We start from the raw sequence: 21,228 nt of genomic DNA, 5'->3' as shown, positions 1-21,228 counted from the left end.
CCTTCGAAGTCCTGCCAGTTGAAGTTTCAACCACTCGGGCAGGACTTGTCGCATCCAGTCTGGAGTTGAACATCGAAGAAAACGGCAGCAAAACCGAAAACTGCTCCTCGAGAACCGTGAACTTTAGAAGGGACTGTGTGAGAGCAGCCAGGAGTCCAATCAGACACAAATACACACACACAAAGACATTTACACCCATACACTGACACTGACACGCACACAACCGAATCGGTCGCCTGTACGAACACACCCTCTCGCACACTCATGCACTCGTGTACATATTGCTTACATAAAGTCTAAGGAAAAATCGATAGGAGTGCATTAATAATTCAGCGAAAACGAAGAGGAAAAGGTCTCGAGCAAATATCTTCAAGTAGTGCGAGTTTTCCGCCTCTGCTAACGGTGAAGAAAAGTTCCAGGCCTCGTGAAAAAAAAATATGACTAATCTGCAGTGACGACATACGCGCCGCTTACACAATTTCTCTACACCAATTAATCGCTGAAATCCATTCAAGACGGGCATTTTCCCATTGGCTATTGTGAAAAAATGGTCACCGAAAATGGAGGAGCACAGGTAAAATGAAATTTTCATCATGGTTTTTCACATCGTGTGGTGTACTTTTCGGGGCCACTGTGGAGATTCTGGGGAGCAGCCATGTTGGCGTCCATTTTGCGGATTATCGATTTTTCGTTGTCTGGCTGAAAAAGTGCAGTGATTTGGGGAAAAAGTCCCATGAAAAGCACTATCTATCGGAGTTGCAAGGGAAAACTCCGCTTTTTATGCGAAACTTAAGGGTAGTAACCCTTTTTCGCAGCTGCCAATCAAGTTTATTGATTTTTCACTGCATCAAAATAGACCATTTAATTAAAGGGCGTTGCAGGCAATTCTGATTTTGGCCTTAATGATCCATAAATAACTACTGTACTAACCAATCGCAATTTGAGCCAGATGGTGCTGCTCGCAGTGAGTGGCACCACCACTGTCCTTTTTTAGTCCGAACTGGGTGTGGTGCGTGCGTGTATTGCTGGCAACAGAGTAAGGTAATCGAGATTTAGGTTAAACCTAATGATGACATGCGACACTCGGGCCAAGATGGGGGAAAAATCCATAATACATGACTCACTTTTTCATCTGGCTGCATTAAGAGATTGTTTGTTGCTCCAGCTAAGCACAGGCACTTGGTCTTCGATTAGGCCTGAAGCTTGTTGCCAAGTACCAACTTGGCCACACAAGTTCAAAGCAAACCCACTTCAAGGCGAAACTCCTTTGGTCGAGCACCCAATTTGCCCCTCGTTATACAATGACGAAAGCGGGGAGGAGTGAGGCCGAGCCCAAGAACCTTTGAACTTTCGGAACATGTCTGGGAATCACCTCGCCCTACAGGCAGAAAAAAGTCTCCCTTGCTTATCAATATGACCTCATTTTATAAAGAGGAAACCAAAAAACGTAAAAAGTTACTATTTAGAAAAAATATAAAAAATGTTTCTTTTTATAATAGTGAAACTTAAAATAATCTCAAAAATATTATAAATAGTACATATTTCTATATTTGTGAATATGCTTAACATCATGTACTTCGTTCTATTGTTAACATAAACTATTGTTAATACAAAATCCCAATAATTCTGTAATGATAGAATTGGTCTATCACATAAATGTCCTGTAATTACTATAGCTTTTAATGACCAACAAAATGCAAAATATCTACAATTTTTATGATAATATTTGCCTGTGCAGCCGAGCAAACAGACTTCAGGAAGTAGACGGGGCAAACAAGTTCCTTTTGAATTCGTATGTATGCCCAGGGCATGTGAAATGAGTTTTCCTTTTTCGGCCGCTTGTGTATATCCTTCACACACTTCCTTGTTTGCCATGAGGCGTTGGGTGGATGGATGGCTGAATGGTTTTTGCGGGTGGGTGGTGCATTGGTTTGGGTGAATGTGGAGGGGAGTTAATGCTCGGGAAGCGGGTCTACCGGGTGTCTGAGCTGCGGTCACTCTCCAGCGATTTTTCGCTCACTTCCAGTGCGAAAATTCGTCCGATTTGCCGACTTCCAGTTGCAGTTTGAAAACGCGACATGACGTCATTTTCGATATCGAAAATCGTGAAGGGAATGGGGAGAGAAAAACATAAACAAAAACCACCATCGACAGCTGAGCTCCGGCGAGTGGGTGGATGGTTTTTTCATTTCAGTTGGGTGGGCGTTGGCCATTAGAGCGAATTACACGAACACCTGCACCAAAAGCCGGAAAAGCTGGAAATGGTGACCCCTCGCCTTGACCCCTGTAAATTGAACTTGCAGCGAGCAGGTGCATTATAATAGCAATTTGTAACTATTCTACTCCTAAACGGACACCAAACTTGGAGTTGCGCAACCTAGCAACGTTCGAAAAAAAAACTCCAACCCCCCATTTTTCTTGGTAACCACCCACACAGCAGGTGATGAATACGCAACTAGCACGCAACTAACCGAAAAGTACATGTTAAGTTTTCCGGAGCAATGGGAACTTGGCGAAGATATATTGCATTGCGGTTGATAAGCTGTCAGGTCATTACTTATGGTTGACCTTTGCCTCATTTGAAAACTGTGCGAAATATGCGAAATATTTTACTGCCTTGAATTTACCCATTTGCATCATAGGTTATATTACTTAATCTAATAGAGGATGTTTACTTGAGCGAACTGAAAAATGGATATTTGAACTTATGAAACTTTATTTTCTAGGGCGATGGAAACACTTCCTTCCTGCGTGCCGCTCGTGCCGGAAATCTGGAGCGAGTGCTCGAGCATTTGAAGAACAACATTGACATTAACACCAGCAATGCGGTAAGCAGTAAAGAAATATTATTTAAGAACCTATTTCTTACTGGTTCCACGATTTCTTTTCTAGAATGGCTTGAATGCCCTGCACCTGGCCTCCAAGGATGGCCACATCCACGTCGTCTCGGAACTCCTTCGTAGGGGCGCGATTGTGGATAGTGCCACCAAAAAGGGAAACACCGCCCTCCACATCGCCTCATTGGCTGGACAGGAGGAGGTGGTGAAGCTACTGCTGGAGCACAATGCCTCTGTGAATGTGCAATCCCAGAATGGATTCACTCCACTGTACATGGCCGCTCAGGAGAACCACGATGCGGTGGTGCGTCTCCTTTTGTCCAACGGAGCCAACCAGAGTCTGGCCACCGAGGATGGCTTCACCCCACTGGCGGTGGCCATGCAGCAGGGTCATGACAAAGTCGTTGCTGTCCTCCTTGAGAGTGATACTCGTGGAAAGGTCAGGCTTCCTGCGCTGCATATTGCCGCCAAAAAGGACGACGTCAAGGCAGCGACTCTGCTTCTCGATGTAATAACTGAGTTTTTCCATTTCAACAAACTGTATATAACTTTAATTCTCTCCCTGCTTATCAGAATGACCATAATCCGGACGTGACTTCCAAGTCGGGCTTCACCCCGCTGCACATTGCTTCCCATTATGGTAACCAAAACATCGCCAACCTACTCATCCAGAAGGGCGCCGATGTCAACTACTCGGCCAAGCACAATATCAGTCCGCTGCATGTGGCTGCAAAGTGGGGCAAGACCAACATGGTTTCCCTGCTCCTGGAGAAAGGTGGTAACATCGAGGCAAAGACCCGGGACGGACTTACCCCGCTCCATTGCGCCGCGCGCTCGGGTCATGAGCAAGTAGTGGACATGCTACTCGAACGAGGAGCTCCCATCTCTGCCAAGACCAAAAATGGTTTGGCACCCCTCCATATGGCCGCCCAGGGTGAGCATGTGGATGCCGCCCGCATCCTCTTGTACCATCGTGCTCCCGTCGACGAGGTGACAGTGGACTATCTCACTGCCCTGCATGTGGCTGCTCACTGTGGTCATGTTAGGGTGGCTAAGCTTCTACTGGATCGAAATGCTGATGCCAACGCAAGGGCTTTGAATGGATTCACTCCACTGCACATTGCCTGCAAGAAGAACCGCTTGAAGGTGGTGGAGTTGCTCTTGCGACATGGTGCCAGCATTAGTGCCACCACGGAGAGTGGACTTACTCCGCTCCATGTGGCCGCCTTCATGGGCTGCATGAACATTGTCATCTATCTGCTGCAGCATGATGCCAGTCCCGATGTGCCCACTGTGCGCGGTGAAACGCCACTCCATCTGGCCGCCAGAGCCAACCAGGTGAGTCATGAGTAAATAATGGGGGAGAATCCGATTCACCAAGAACACAACCCACATACGACGACGAGTTCATGCCGGCAAAAGGTCTAAAATATACTACCTCGGAAATATAGTGTTTAAATACAGCTTTATGTATTGTTTAGGTAGTTATATAACTTTCCTTGTGGTTCAACTTATTCAATTTCAGACCGACATCATTCGCATCCTGCTGCGCAATGGCGCCCAGGTGGACGCACGTGCCCGAGAGCAACAGACACCGCTGCACATCGCTTCGCGACTGGGTAATGTGGACATCGTGATGCTCCTGCTGCAACATGGCGCCCAAGTGGACGCAACCACCAAGGACATGTACACGGCACTTCACATCGCAGCCAAGGAGGGCCAGGATGAGGTAAAAGATCTGATTGCGAAAAAGATCACCGACCACATCGACACCTTTTATCTGATGCAACTGTTTTGGATACGCCATCAGGAGTTTTTCATTTGATTTTAAGTTTTCCTCATGGCTTTTTGAGTTTTGTACTTGAATCGGTATTATGAGTTGTTTTATAACTCTTGTGTTGTTGTTTCTCTTTGCCGTTTTGTTTTCGAATAAATGTTGCAACTCTTTTTTTATGTATTTTGGTATTATGATTTTTTGAGAACAATTTTGGAAATCTGATTTTTAACATTTAGTCCTGAGGGAGAAATATTTATGTGAATTTTTGTAACTTTCTATTAGGTGGCCGCTGTACTAATTGATAACGGCGCCGCCTTGGATGCCGCCACCAAGAAGGGATTCACTCCACTTCACTTGACGGCCAAATATGGACACATTAAGGTCGCCCAGTTGCTGCTCCAAAAGGAGGCGGATGTGGATGCGCAGGGCAAGAATGGTGTCACCCCATTGCATGTGGCTTGCCACTACAATAACCAGCAGGTTGCCTTGTTGCTTCTGGAGAAGGGAGCAAGTCCACATGCCACGGCCAAGAATGGACATACCCCGCTCCATATTGCCGCAAGGAAGAACCAGATGGACATAGCTACTACTCTATTGGAATATGGCGCTTTGGCCAATGCCGAGAGCAAGGCCGGATTTACTCCACTCCATTTGAGCAGCCAGGAGGGTCATGCCGAGATCTCCAATCTGCTGATCGAGCACAAGGCCGCCGTCAATCATCCGGCCAAGAATGGTCTAACACCCATGCATCTGTGTGCCCAGGAGGATAATGTGAATGTGGCCGAGATTCTGGAGAAGAACGGCGCCAATATCGACATGGCCACCAAGGCAGGCTACACTCCCTTGCATGTGGCCTCTCATTTCGGCCAGGCCAACATGGTGCGTTTCTTGCTGCAGAATGGAGCCAATGTGGATGCGGCCACCTCGATTGGCTATACTCCGCTCCATCAGACCGCCCAGCAGGGTCATTGTCATATTGTGAATCTCCTGCTGGAGCACAAGGCCAATGCCAATGCCCAGACGGTCAATGGACAGACGCCTTTGCACATTGCCCGCAAACTGGGCTACATAAGTGTCCTGGACTCGTTGAAAACCATCACCAAGGAGGACGAAGCAGCTGCTGCTCCGGCCCAAGCCGAGGAGAAGTATCGCGTGGTGGCTCCCGAGGCCATGCACGAGTCCTTCATGTCCGACTCCGAGGAAGAGGGCGGTACGTATACTCATTAGCATCCACCTAACCCGTAAACCATAAGCCACAAGGTCACAAGATCACTGCCCAGCTAGTCAGCCAGCACACCAGACACTGAGCACTACCCATAGTTACATAGTTTACGATAGTCCTAAGTGAATCCCCGCTCTTTCATGTGTGTGTGTCAGGTGACACTAACTGGCAACTGGACGCTGGCTACGAGTACGGCTTCGGGCCAATCTATCTGCCGTACTACCAGGGCGACAAGCACTATGTCTCCAGTAAGTGCCCAGGGCCACTTGGAAATCCCGTATCAGTATCCGTATACTTGTATACTCGTATTCGTATTCATATCTTAAGTGCTGGCCGTTATCAAGTGCACTAATTGGCTGCAATTGGATGGATCGTGATTGGCTTGATAAATTGTCTATAAAACTTTGGCATACCCATGGCACTTTATATGGAGCTGAAATGTATAAATGTACACTCTTTCTTGACGTTGTAATTGGGCAAAGGAGTACAGACCCCTTATAATGTCCCTTTTTTTGATTGGCAATAGATTTATATTTTTGTCGGAAATGAATTTTTAATCTATTTAAAAAAGATCCTAGTACAAAGCATATAACTTTTCAAAAGTAAAATTTACTGAAAACATATATATACTTTCCGTGAATCGCAGTAACTTTTCGGTTGGATGTCAGATTTTGGGGTAAAAAGGAAAAATATAATTTGCTTTTAATCGCGGCATGAGAAATGTATTCCACTGTGTCGTATCTATACCATCACTATTATCGTATCCATGTATAATGCTCCTATATAATGGTCATGCTAGCTTTATATCACCCTTATATTATATAATATTTATTCTACCGATTACCAAGTAAAGCATGTAAAACTGACGAAATTTTGTAACTAAAATCAAACTCATTTGCATTCTTCTATTTTCAATGCACTGCGCTCTCATCTGCAATTCAACAAATACCAACCAATAACCAACAACTCCAACACTTGAACAACAACAACAACAACCAATGACACCAAAACAACAAATAATAATATCAATAACAACTACAACGCTATATGGCCAATTGGACTGTCTTGTGCTTAAACAAAATGCAAATGCTGCGGAATGCCCTCGAAACGCATCGAAATCGAATCAAAACTCTAGGCGAAGACAATATGCTATCAGATCAACCATACCGCTATTTGACCGTTGATGAAATGAAATCCCTAGGCGACGACTCGCTGCCCATCGATGTGACCCGTGATGAGCGCATGGACTCCAACCGGATGACCCAGAGCGCCGAGTATGCCTCTGGAGTTCCGCCCACCATTGGAGAGGAGGTTATCAGTCCCCACAAGACCCAGGTCTATGGCAGTTCACCCAAGGCCACCGTGGATGGAGTTTACATTGCCAATGGTCACGATGAGCCGCCGCATGTGGGGTAAGTTTCAAAGTTCTTCATTTTAAAGTTATGATCAACCTATCTTTATGTTCTAACTAATTTCGTATTACTTTGCAGTCGCAAGCTAAGCTGGAAGAGCTTCTTGGTGTCCTTCCTGGTGGATGCCCGTGGAGGAGCAATGCGCGGTTGTCGGCACAGTGGCGTCCGCATGATCATCCCTTCGAGGTCCACTTGTCAGCCAACCAGGGTAACCTGTCGTTATGTGAAGCCGCAGCGCACCATGCATCCGCCCCAGTTGATGGAGGGCGAGGCTTTGGCCAGTCGTGTCCTGGAACTGGGTCCATGCTCTACCAAGTTTATTGGGCCAGTGGTCATGGAGGTGCCGCACTTTGCATCGCTGCGTGGCAAGGAGCGCGAGATCATCATACTGCGATCGGACAATGGAGAAACATGGCGGGAGCACACCATCGATAACTCCGAGGAGATCATACACGATGTCCTGCAGCAGTGCTTTGAGCCAGAGGGTGAGTGATAATGGGGTTCATTGGAGTCCCACCTGGTCTATAACCCGAACTGTTTGCCACAGAGATTGCCCAACTGGAGGAGCAGGCTGGCAACCATGTCTGCCGTTTTGTCACCTACGACTTCCCCCAGTACTTCGCCGTCGTATCGCGCATACGCCAGGAGGTCCATGCCATTGGACCGGAGGGCGGCATGGTGTCCAGCACCGTGGTGCCACAGGTGCAGGCCGTCTTCCCACAGGGAGCCCTCACCAAGAAGATCAAAGTTGGCTTACAGGTAAACCTCTTTAAACCGCGCAAGGGCGTCGCGCCTGAGAAATTGCGTAAAATAAGCGTCAATCATGTGCCCAAGAAGAAGCGCTTCTCGCTCATCTGGTAAATCAACCAGGGCATTCATACTCTACGCTTAAACGGAAAAATAGTAAAAGTCCAAACCAATTACGTTATCGGTCAGCATATATACTCGAGCATTTAATCTTCAACTTCCCAAAAAGAAAAAATATCAAAACATAATGCAAAGAAGGTTTTCCAAAATGAAAATTAGCATTTATAACCAGTACTCCTATATCCAGTTACTGTAACCATCTATGTTAACCCGCCCGAAATCCTGTGTAGTGAATTATGGTAGATCTAACTAACCAAAGTTCGTTATAGTGGTAGTATTGGTAGCAATTTCCCAAACTAAAACCACTGTAAGCGATCTTTGGGGGTAACGTTTCCAAATGTTATTACTCGTATGAAATATGTGCACTTTGTTTGATTATATTGAGACACACTTTAATAACTTAACGGCACTAAGCTAATGGAGCCATTGTGGAATCGGTATCCTCATGCTATCCTAATCACGAATGCTTTGCAAAACAGTGACATACAATAATACAATTATAAATGAAGCGATTGAATTTGATCATGGATCAAGCCAAGTCTGTCAAATCGCAGATTTTCGGCTAGCTTATTAACAGCAAGAGCAACAAAAAATTGTCCAACTTGATAAGACATATGAAAAACATATATCGAATATTATGATACATTTACTTATATGCTAACTACTCTTAGCTACTCATACATTATTTACGATTATTATCTACTTATGCATAAGATTATACTTACAAGTTCTCTGAAATGCAGTACTACCCAATAAATTTAGTTCGACAAAAACTTTATGCCAATGAAAATGTTTTAATTACGTTTCATTTGATTACTTTTCATTCAATTGCTTTTTCAAAAAAAAAGAAAAGATAAGAGGTGAAAATACTTAGAGAGTTACAATTGGGTCCGGTTTGAAGTGCCTAACGAAGTTGTAACATTTTAGCCATGCCGTAAGCAAAAAACGATTTTATAATGGCCCCACTCATGAGTTTAAATTTTCGCACGTTTTATTTGCATTTAACTGATATCTGTAAATCTCAACATTTTCAATAGTATTATTTCTTTTCGTTCTGTACATTGTATAAAGTTCTTAATTTACTTTCTAGCCCCTTCAGTTGTAGACAGAGTTTTTTTGATAACTAAATTTATTGGGACATAAATGGGCTCGAACATTGTTATCGTTTGTAGTTAACTTATGCTGTAATTTAACTAAAACATGCAATTGCTCAATACAACAACAACCATGATAACAATATGCATAAACATCTTAAAAGCATTGTACAAAAACCAATAAACCTAAAACCCAAAGTGTCGAATCGAATTGATAATGTTCACCATTTAGCCCAAAAGACTCATTTCATATTATTTTATTTATTCGTTACAAACTTACGACAAACAAGAAGCGCATATTTCGTATACAATATTTTCTTTTGTCAATTTTCATTAAGTTTACTACTTTTCCGTTCATCTCATGCCAGTGTGTATTGTGTGTATAAGCGTGGCCGATCGAAATCGATTTTTGTCTATAGTGCCAATCGAATCCGTTACACTCGTTCTAGGCCCAACCGGTCGATCCCGATCTCACGGCGAAGCTTTTGGGTCGCGGCGTGGCCGTATCCCCAATTGTTACGGTCGAGCCGCGTCGCCGTAAATTCCACAAGGCCATCACCCTCAGCATGCCCGCACCCAAGGCTCACAGCCAGGGTATGATCAACCAGTATTCGGGCAATACGCCCACCCTGCGTCTGCTATGCTCCATCACAGGTAAGTTGAAGCCGATCCATTACCGATCCGCCAGCTATGTGCCGGTCTTTTGTGTTGTTTGTACGATGTGATCCAAGCAGTTATTATTACCCGTTACCGATTACCAATTACCAATTACCAATTACCAATTACCAATTACCATTACGACTATTACGAAGTATATCCACTTACATTTCCATTACGTTAGTTGATGTTTTTTGAGTATTAATGATCCTCCTTGAAGCCCCCGATATCTTCCACATCCTATCTCTCTCTCTCTATCTATCTCTATATATAACTCTGTCTCAGGCCTTCATTTACTTCATTCCTGTTTATGATTTCTTGAGTGTAACTATATCTTATGCTTTCGTTGAGTTGAGTTTAGTACGTGCTTCCGTTATTCGTTTTGGTTGTCTATAACATTTAGAATACAAGTATCTCATGTGCTAAGCCGTAGTACTTTATATATACCATACATGCCATATATACTATATCCAAAACCTGTACAGTGGAAATTGCCATCTAAATCCAAAGAAAAACGACTCTGGGAACTCTCCCGAATTAAATTTATTATGATAACCATTATGAGAATGAGATTGAATTGAAACATTGAATTGAGAAACATTCGTTCGTAGGTCCCATCCGATTCAAACTCAAACATTGTGCTTGTGTCTGTGTTGTAGATGCGTAAACATAAGTTGTTCGAACGGGTTGCTCCGGCAGTAGCCCGCATCGTATCGTATCGTATCGTAATCGTATCTCCTTTGAAAACTAGTCAGTTGTAGAGCATTCGCCACCATAAGCTCATACATCAACGACACCCACACAGATGCATACAGAAACAGAAAAAGATACAGCTACAGAAACAGATACAGATACTCCACACCAACTATATCTCGTACTTCAGCTCGATCCCAACCCAAATCAGTGTCATGTTCAGTGTGTCTTCTCATTGTGCCAAACGGTGTTCGTTCCGTTACCCTTTGTTCGATTTGCGTTTTTTGTATCGCTTTAGTTCGTTCTGATGATTTTCGATGATTTCGATTCGTATTTCAATTTCGATTTCGTGTTGAGCAAAAACAAACCCAAACAAAACAAACTTCGATTCAATTCTTGATTGAAAACCTATTTAATTGTTCTATAATTTCGTACTAATGCGTCATTGCATACGTGTGCACGCATTCCGTTCTGTTTTCTCAATCCATTGAAGGTGTGTTTCGGAAAAGGTCTCTAAAAGGTAACTAAAACTGACTCAAACGTCACAAATACTAAAATAAATAATACAAAAATTCAGAAATTCACAAACATGTATGAAGTTTCAAATTGAAACTGTTTACAAAATAAAATCGTTATTTGTTCATATTTAGTTGTTTCGTTCTATGCCAAACAAAACCAAATAAAATTTTAAGAATAGCAATATTATTGTGTTGCAAAATAAGGCATACAACCAAATCCAAAAAGCAAATTTGACAAAAGAAAATTTGAAAATTCTGCATATTTTATTTATGATAAATTCTCTTGTTAAGAAACTATTGCAAATATTTCAAACAATTTATTTTTCAACTTCTATGCCTTAAGTCCTTAAGTTCTTACTCCGTTCCCTTGAGTTCTTTGTTCTAAGTTGCCCCCATTGATTTCCTTGAGTTTCCTTGAGTTATTCGCTTAAATTCGGGTTGCGCTGCGTCTTTGGGTTTACTACACCAGATGCTCAGGGTTAACTTTCTGTTTAGTGGGGTCTTTTCAAGGCCCCACTCGATCGGCAATGTTCTCTCAGCCAAGAAAACGCTTTCAGCTCAAAGCGGCTTAGTTTTTGAAGTAAGCAAACTTTCCAATTTACTTTTTCGAACCTTAAGCTTGTCATGCAAACGTCTTTGCCGCCTTCTCTTTCTCTCTGTCTAACCTCTCTCCCTCTAACATACAATAATATGAATTACCCAAGCGATTTTCTGACTGCACGCGGTTTGTTGCCAAATATATAACTAAACTGCACAATTTCATTAAAGAGTTTGTAGGTTTTGTAAGCTAAACTAAACGCCAACTAAAGTTGCTCTTTGGGCCATTGAAACCGTACTTAAAGCAAGGCCACCAGATCGTGCCAGATTAATTTGATTTATTCAGTTATTCAGTTACCGATTCGAATCTTATCCTTATTCCATTCTAACATATCATACTTGTTAAGGTTCTCAAGCTTTACGTTTCAATTTTGGTTAAGATTTTCGGTTGGAATGCCGTGCACCTGATTGTAGATTGTTTATCCGTTGTTTATTGAACGTTAACAGTTTGTGTTGGTTGATATTATTTCGTTTCAAAGAAAGCAGAACTATTATGTACATTGTTTCTTGTTTTAAGATGAAAAATCAAATAATTAAGAATGATCAATTTCGAATTTCTACTGTTTGTGGCACCAAAGAGAACTTTTCTGAAACCGAATAAGTGTCAACTATTGAGAAAGAAACTAAAGTCAAGCGATCGCTGTGGCAAGCTCAATAATATCATACAACAAACGGTGTTTTGTTAATGTACCATACAAATATAAACATATAAAATAAATATCAATAAGTTGACGATTCTTTTATACATTCCTATTCAATTAGGTTTCGGTTACTATAATTTGTATAATTATTTGATTCCATTTCGTTGGATCTTTTGTTGATTTGAACACATTTACAACAAGTAACACGTGACACGCTCACTTATTTTCCATTCAAAAGAAGCCAAAAATTAGTTTTTTCCAAAGTATTAAGCATGTTGTTTCGAAACGGCTTCAACGTAAGCGCAACAAGTACCCTAGTACTCGTACCTCTGTAAATGCTACAGCCCTAACAAATTAACCAAATATATGCTTGAAATCAAAGTGCCTCATAAGCTCACATACCCCACACACACTACACTCTTCTTTTGACATTCAACAGACTCCACCTATATCATTACACTCATGCCATGCCATAGATAACCACAAAATACTAAATACTATATCTAATACTTATCGCTAAATACGATTTTAATACTATACCATAAACTATATACAATAATACTTTTCAATACTACTCCTATTCCATCTAATTGCTTTGTAATTAACACACAATCGTAATTCTCTCTGAAAACGTTTTTGTGTTGAGTTTATGGTTTCGTTTGAGAAATTAGTTCAACAATTTTGGAATTAATTCAATATTTATCTGCTAATGAGACAACAGTAGAGATTTTCAAGAGTTTTTACATACATATATGTAGTCTATGCGTAAACCCCATTTCCCAAGGCGTGAGACCTGCAATTGAACGTTTCCGTATTCCATCTAACTAATCCATCGCCAGGCGGACCATCTCGTGCTCAATGGGAAGATGTCACCGGTTCCACGCCCTTGACATTTGTCAATGACTGCGTCTCCTTTACGACCACAGTGTCAGCTCGTTTCTGGCTGATGGATTGCCGCAACATTTCGGATGCCACCAAAATGGCCACTGAACTGTACAAGTTAGTGTTTGCTGATCTGGACCTTAAGTAGTGCCTTGCTAAATTTCTGAATCTTTAAACACAGGGAAGTCATCCATGTGCCGTTTATTGCCAAGTTTGTGGTATTCGCCAAGAAGGTTGAACCATTCGAAGCTAGACTCCGGGTCTTTTGCATGACCGACGATCGTGAGGACAAAACTCTGGAGAAGCATGAGCTCTACACGGAAGTGGCCAAGAGCCGTGATGTCGAGGTCCTCGAGGGCAAGCCGCAGTACATCGAGATGGCTGGCAATCTGGTTCCAGTGACCAAATCTGGCGACCAGCTCCAGGTGCAATTCAAGGCGTTCCGAGAGAACCGCCTACCGTTCACAGTACGAGTCAAGGATCAACATGCCGACATTGTTGGACGCACTTTGTTCATGAAGGAACCGAAGGTGGCCAAGGGCGAGCCACCGCAACAGCCCATCTGCATCCTGAACATCGTTCTTCCGGAGGCTGTAATTCCGGATTCCACGACCGCCTTTTCGGACCGCGTCACCTCCGCCTACAGGACCTCAATGTTTAGCTTGAGCAAGCATCAAAATGACCATTACATTGGCGACATCCGCATCGTCGATCTATCCAACCTGTTGGGTAAGGATTGGATTCAGCTGGCCCCGGAGATTGGCATCAATGGGGAGGAGATCGATGAGATCATCAACCAAAACACAGACAGCATCGCCAGGCAGGCTCAGAGCATGATTCGCCTGTATAAGGACAAACCTAACTACGATATTCTTTCGCTGGAAACGGCTCTCAAAAACATTGGACGAGACGACATCATGAAAAAGTGCAAGAGTGGACGACTATCGCATTCGCGTGAATTCGACGAGGCGGATCTTATGAAGAACTCGGAGTCCGTGGAGGAACTGGTTCGCCGGGAAAGTAAGTATGAATTGAAATGTGTTAAAAATGTGCACGTTGATCGCTTGCTTCGCATGCTTTTAACCCATAGTGTCAAACGTGTTTGGAATAACCCTTTAAGTTCTCCCCTTAGGCAAGCGAATCCAGCAAATTAACGAACGCGAAGAAGTCAAATACTCTGCCGAGGAGAAGGAGGTCGAGGAATCGGAGTCTGATGAAGAAGCTGCCAAGCGAACAGTTGCCGAACGGCGGGAAAAGATTGTTAAGCGTCTGTCCATCGAACGATCAATTCCTGCCTCCACTCAGAAAAAAGAGATCACCCGCGAAATAACCGAAATCAAGCGTAAGAGTCTAATCGAGGACAAGAAGGCTCATCATGAGTCCGAAATTCTGATGCAACTGCCTGCCGATAACGTGATTATCAAGACAACAACTGTTCCCGACCAAGTCATTAAGATGAAGATGGGCAAGATGGACTCAACCGAGGTAAGCAAGAGCGAGTTCGACAAGGAACTTACGCACAAGTTCAAGACATCCGGACGTAGCTCAGAGGAGGAAGACCAGCCATCGTCACCAGATCAGACTGACAAGATTGTCCAGGACATTAGTGCTGCCGAAAAGAAGGAGAAGGATGGCGTGACCTTCAGCCGAGTGACGACAATAACCCGCCAAGAGGCCCGCGACATTACCGAAGACTTCTTAGAGATTGAGAAGCGAAGCCAGCTTCCGGCAACTTCCACAACCGCAACAGTTCATGAGAAGTTCGTTGAGGAGATCAAGGAGAAGACCAGCCCTCTGGCTTCAGTGCCTCAAGAAACAGTCAAGGAGGTGCAACAAGTCATCAGCGAGGTGACCGAAATAGCCAGCAAGAAGGTTGAAAACATTATTAGCTCCTTTGAGAGTAGCAAGTCTGTGGATGCTACTCCCGTTCTGCCCACACAGCCGTCTGTCGAATCATCGAAGGTTAGCGAGACCATTAAAAACCTGGAGGATTCAAAGGCCGTGACTGCGGAGCAAGTGAAGACTGTCCAGGTTATCGAGAGCTCAAGTATTGAGGAGACAATTGCTGAATTTGAAGCCAAGAAGGTCAAATATGACTTCCATGGCGGTGAGCCCAAGACTCAGATCCCAAAGTTTACGCGGAAGCCTAGCGATGACTCGATGAAGCCTACCGCAGCTCCCCGTGCTACAGTTGAATCCGAAACTGAATCGGTCATCGAGGCTAAGGTTGAAAAACCGATCTCAAAGATACCAGTCAAGACAATACCAACCGAAGCTCAGAAGGTTAGCGAAGTAGATGCACGTAAGATTACTCAAGACTTCCTCCAGGGTGAGAAACTTGCGGCCGAACCCAAGCCATCGCCGGCAGCCAGCAAGATACCCAAGGTGGAGCCGAGGAAATCTGTGGATAAGCAGGTCGATCGGGAATCAAAAGTATTGGATGATGTTGTGGCCTCTACGGCCACCATTATGACCGCCGGACTGGGAGGTGAGCAGCTCAAAGATCAACTCGTCGATCACTCTGAAATTATCGCCAAGTCCGAAACAGTCGCCGAAAAGGTAACCGAACTGCTTGACACATTCCACAAGATCGAGGAGAAGGTCACCAAATCTGAAAAAACCTCGGAAATATCGAGCAAAGTGGAGGAACTAGTTAAAATCGAGGACAAACCTCTCTTACAAGTTCAACCCAAGGAGGACAAGGTGGCGCAAAAGGTTGCTGAAGTTATCGATACATTCCACAAAATCGAGGAGCAGATCACTACTGCCGATGCCCGCCAGCTCACTCGTGATTTCCTGAGCATGGAGAAACAAAACCAATTGCCGAGCATGCCTCAAGCTGCCGAGAAGCCCCTTGAATCTAGTTTGACATCCACAAGTGCTTCGGAACCAGAATCAATAGTCACAGTGAAGCCATCACCCCCAGCGAGTAAGATACCTGTAGTGGAACCCAGGAAAATCGTTTTCGACGAATCTACAAAGCCTCTGATCGAACCAGAGCCAGTGAAGACCACTGAAAAGAAGCCTCTTAATGAGCGACAACTAACCGCTGATTTCTTGAGCATGGAGCAACAAACCCAGCTGGTCTCTGAGCCTGCCAAATCGTTGGTGGAAGAGGTGATGAAGTCCGCCGAGCAAATGGTGGAGCAACCAAAACAGCAAAAGCCCCTGAATGAGCGACAAATTACAGAGGACTTCCTGCTTATGGAACAGCAGACACAACTGCCTTCAGACATTGTTAAGCCAACGGATAAGCTGATCGATGGTATTGAGTCTGCAGCGCCGGTTGGAGATGAAGCATCACCGTTCCACACGCCCAAGCTGACCACCAGTGTGGTGACACAGGAGCCACAGCAACTGGCGAGCGAATATGACAGTGACACTTTCGGCAAACAGGCCACCATGCCGTTAGGAGACTCAAAGATGGACCAGGGACTCACTGCACCTGTATCCATGGAGCCACGAAAGTCACTGACCGATGCCGAGTTCTGCAAATCGGTGGGCGAAACAATCACCAAGAAGATGAGTGTGGGAGTGATTGAAATAAGTGATGAGCTCAAGAAAATTGGTACGTTGCCCAGAGTTTTCTTTAAGTTATTATCTAGTCTTACCTAATTTTTCGATGCAGAGAGCGAAATCCCACATTCCCAGACTCCTCCGCCAACACCGAGTGACAACAAAACCGACAAGCAGAACGAAGAGCCAGAACTGATCAGCTTGGAACGTGGTAAGTTGGTGTGTTGGTAACACTAATGCTTCGATATATACAACAATTTGAAAATAGATTATCTGGCCGACACTGTGACCACCCTGCACACAACTACAGAGTCGACCCTCGAACGCGTTTCTGCCATTACCAAAATTGGTAAGTGCAAGTCCTGAAATGGGTGGCTGCCTCTATGCTCAATTTCTATGCAATTTGTAATTGTTATGTTAACTTACTTTATATATTTTTTATTTTTGCCTTTTTCGGTAAACGAATATAAGTCTGTTACCATAATTTGTATACACCCCTTCTTTTCATTTGAATCTTTTCATTTACAGTTTTGCCACATTCCGTAGTGTTCCTTGAAATATTTTTCTGTTTTATCCCATTTCGGTACTACTCTTCTCTGTTCCTCTACATTCCATCTTGATTTAAGTCAAAAGGCTTTTTGTATGCAAAGTACCATTCAACCATTAAACGATTGCGATCTAAAAACCGTTAGTTAGTTAATTGTATTTGTAAAAAAAAAAACGACTGGCAAACTGCTACTGTGTGTATCTTAATTAAAAAAGTCTATAAGTGCGGCAGTAAGAGTGCCATAAATCGAAAATTAAAAGGGATATCCCAATCCTAAGATAACAAACAACAAACTGAAGCGCAATGAATGAATATGGCCACGAAATCACGCAGATACTTGTACCAAAGCAAATGTAGCTAAGTTTCCCGATAATCCAATTACGTTAACACTGACGAAAGGTCGCAGAAACATGGCTAATTGTTTGTCTGGCGCCGTTCTGCGCAGTGAATGCATAACATTCGGTGGTGTCATTGTCAGTGGGGCATTCAATAGATAGATCGAATCACGGATCGATATTCGTTAGCAACTTTAACTTTTTCCCCAAACGCTCTCCAATCGCGGATATTTTCCTGTTGACCGTAGAAAGCCTATTAGTCCATTAGCCCTCGAAAGGCATCCACAGTTAATAGAATTTTCTGTGTGGTTCCTTATATAAGTATAGTCTATCCAATCCACCGCAGGGTGGTGAAAAACTGAGACTAGCGCCCTTATGTCATAGGGCGCGGGGTAAAACGCTGGCAAAACCCGCACGGTGGCGTATACTTAATTTAATTTGCCTCTGGCATTCTTGCAGTACAGCGATAGCCGCGCATTTCGGGCAGATTTAGTCACGAATTTGAATTTCCCAAGTACGCGCGATTCAGAATTTAAACAGAGTAACGTAAAAGTGAGGACTACACCCATGACATATTGAATTGGATTGGAGTTATTTGAAAAATATTTTAAAAATATTGTGCTGATTTGTGATTGTGATTCATTCAATGCGAAACGGAATAAACTATTCACATAAACTTAACAATACTCTAAAGTAACATTAAGTCTATTGTATTTTAATGGTAAGTTCTCATGTATAATTACAATCAATTTGAAAAGTTGCCACAGCTTCAGGTCCTATGTCTATACATCTATGATGGGTATCGTTTTCTGATAGGTCTGTCTCATTGTTGTCCTCTCAACTATCATGGTATAATAATTACGTTTGCAATTACAAATATTTAAGCAATTGAGTTTATGTTTTTCAATGAACTACTGCAAGCTACAATTTAAATAAATTTCGATTTGTGTTTAACCTATGTAATAACCTTGTTTACTATACTCGTACTCAATCGGCCTATAGAATATATCTATAGCTAAGCCAAATATGCAATACTACATATATTAACATTCGTTTAGCAATTACTAAGATTTTTTTCATTAAGATAAACACTTTTGGCATACTTTTGGATTTCCGAAATTGTAAAAATAAAACCCAAATTGAAACCTCACCCATATTGGGATCAGCAAGGAGCTGGACGTCCTCCACCCGGCTAGTGATCTCCATATGAGGATTTATCGAAGAACACTCCAGTGAACCACCATGGCCTTCAGTTTGCAATGTTTATGTTTAATTTGTTTTTCGCAAATAATTATGTGTTCTGTTGCTTATCGTAACTTTATCAAACCTTAACGAAAAAGCATATACTTACCATAAATATATATCGATAATAGTGTACTGTACCTGAATGTTAAGTCGAGTCATAACCAGATCTCACTGTAGTACTCCTATGCAGCATAAACAACTCGTATTCGTACTCTTTTGTCATTATTTGCGAATTTTATAACAGCCACAATTGTAATAGCCTCACTGTATAATCAACATTTGATTTATTTGCACCCAGACCCACCAACCCAGCGCGCTTTTTAAATGTAATTGATTGTTTATAGAGCTCATTAAATATACGAGTATGTGACATATGATGTCGTGGCTTGATCCAAATCTTGCAATACTAGATAATTTTGCTTTTTGATTTCATAATCAACATAAACATTGCTTAAATATTTGCAATTCGAAAACATGCAAACGTAATTCGCTAAGATCAGCTCTTGAATTTTACTCGAAGCCTTGAATCTTGTGCAGCATCCAAACAAGCAGAAATGGACCCAATTATCCACGACCTCATATGCAGCATCTAAACGTATGTGCCTGAATGAAGCTAAGCTTATCTCAATCCCAGTTCAAGTTGGGTCGGTTCAGCTAAGCTCCATCTGGAATTTGGCATCTGTTAATTGCGAAACAGAAATTTTAATTGCGCTTCTCAACAAAGTACTAAAGCATAAGCATTAATTGCATGTTTGTGCCTGCTGCTGGGTTTTTGGCGTAAAGCTTGTAGTAAGAATATACCCATATATACCAGCCTCTATGAAGGTGATTGCAACTTGATTGCACTGTGTACATAGACTAACTAATCCACCATAAAAATGAAAATATGGTTTAATCGAAATTGGTGTTAATTGTGTTTATATTGCTTGTTTTTACTCTACTTTACTCTCCTAACCAAACCCCAATTCGCCATCCCCGGAATGCCTCAAACAGAGCACTTCAGTGTTCATAATGTAAAATCCGAAACCTTTACAAGAACAGATGAACCTGATAAGCTGCTCCATAGTGTGGTAGCTCCCCCCGATATTCAGAAATTGTACTCACAAGACACTACCTCATTTACAGAAATGAGTACAAGTAGTCAAACACCGAAGATGACAACAACGACGACCATGACAGCACAAATAGATCGCACCAAAGTAGATTTGACTATTCCTGGGCAAGATCAGCAAAAACACAAGGATCTGAAGGAGCAGGCCGCAGTAGTTGTAGATGCAAAAACAGAGGCAGAGAAGACCGCCAGTGATAGGGAGTATTTAGAACAAATTATGGGCTGTGGTGATGTCAGACGCAAGATCATGCGTTTGGAGAGCAGTTGCAGCACAGAATCATTGGAGTCGGTGGGCAAGTCATCCACTGTGACACCCAAATATATAGGCGACAATGTGCCGGTGGTGCGAGAGGTGGTGCAGAGTATGGAGGATAAGATCTGCAGTACAGTGGTGTCGGCCATTCCGTTTACCGTGCAAAAACGCAAGCCCCATGAAGATGACAAGGAACCCAATGTAGTAGAACTAGAAAAGCAAATACTTACGCCAGCAGATTTGGCCCTGGAAAAGATATTCAAATGTGAACCACCCTCTGAGGTTGTAAAAATTTCACCCATCGAGGCCATGTCTCTTGGCCTTAAAGAGATTGATGAAGAGGTTTGTGAAAAAGTTTGTGAGAAGCGCAAGTCCTTTGTGGTAGCTGAAGACTTATGTGAAACGGAAAAGACTTTAACTGAACAGGTAATAGATTTAAATAGGCAAGTAGACCAGGTACCTGAAAGGGTTTTTACTGAGACAATTGAAAGGCATTTAGACTTAGAAGATAGGGATGTCATTGAGGCGTTACCAAAGGTTAAGGAAGTTGTGCAGGACATTGAACGTAAATATCCTGCGGCTAGCTTAGAGGCCAAACCTTTCAGTCCACGCAAGCGCACAACCCCAGACCGTAAGGTTGATGTTTCGTCCTTAGAGCAGCAGATTTTAACCGACGCCGATCTGATTTTAGAAGGTTTGGGCTCCAAGTGCGTACCAGAACAAAAGGTACAGTCGCCCATTTTTACATTGAACAAGGCAAGCAGTAGTACTGAAAATCTAGAAGACATATGCGAAAAGAAATGCTCAAAGCGCACAATCTCAGATATGGCAAAGGTCTTTGAAAGGCAAGAAGACCCAACAAATATGCCATCTATTAAAAATGTAAAGTCGACAACTGCCAAGTTCCTAGAGTGCGAGTCAGGGAAGTTCGCTATTACAGAAAGTATTCAGGATTTTACTGCCACGGGTAGTTTAAATGAAGAAGTAGCTGCGATTGAAAAAGGTCAAATTAGATTTTTAAAAG

General features: G+C 42.9%; 1 protein-coding gene across 17 annotated transcripts in view; it reads left to right on the top strand.

The window, feature by feature from the left end:
• LOC117140948 (ankyrin-3) overlaps positions 1–21,228 on the top strand; it is a 55,023-nt gene that overhangs the window by 4,342 nt on the left and 29,453 nt on the right. For 7 of the 17 annotated variants that reach the window (XM_033304162.1, XM_033304148.1, XM_033304150.1 and 4 more), the window contains exons 2-15: positions 2,727–2,828; positions 2,893–3,345; positions 3,411–4,175; positions 4,363–4,566; positions 4,897–5,824; positions 6,972–7,248; positions 7,327–7,733; positions 7,796–8,007; positions 9,659–9,863; positions 13,155–13,314; positions 13,379–14,217; positions 14,318–16,765; positions 16,826–16,924; positions 16,982–17,062. In XM_033304162.1, coding sequence (XP_033160053.1) covers positions 2,727–2,828; positions 2,893–3,345; positions 3,411–4,175; positions 4,363–4,566; positions 4,897–5,824; positions 6,972–7,248; positions 7,327–7,733; positions 7,796–8,007; positions 9,659–9,863; positions 13,155–13,314; positions 13,379–14,217; positions 14,318–16,765; positions 16,826–16,924; positions 16,982–17,062 — 7,180 coding nt within the window. Of the gene's footprint in view, positions 1–46; positions 575–2,726; positions 2,829–2,892; positions 3,346–3,410; positions 4,176–4,362; positions 4,567–4,896; positions 5,825–6,971; positions 7,249–7,326; positions 7,734–7,795; positions 8,008–9,658; positions 9,864–13,154; positions 13,315–13,378; positions 14,218–14,317; positions 16,766–16,825; positions 16,925–16,981; positions 17,080–21,228 lie in introns of those variants that run through there. The other 10 variants (XM_033304149.1, XM_033304157.1, XM_033304151.1 and 7 more) reach the window with 4 other exon arrangements.

Source organism: Drosophila mauritiana, chromosome 3L (assembly GCF_004382145.1).
Source record: "Drosophila mauritiana strain mau12 chromosome 3L, ASM438214v1, whole genome shotgun sequence".
In the NCBI taxonomy this organism is placed as follows: Eukaryota; Metazoa; Arthropoda; class Insecta; order Diptera; family Drosophilidae; genus Drosophila; species Drosophila mauritiana.
This window is presented reverse-complemented; position numbering and strand designations above follow the sequence as displayed.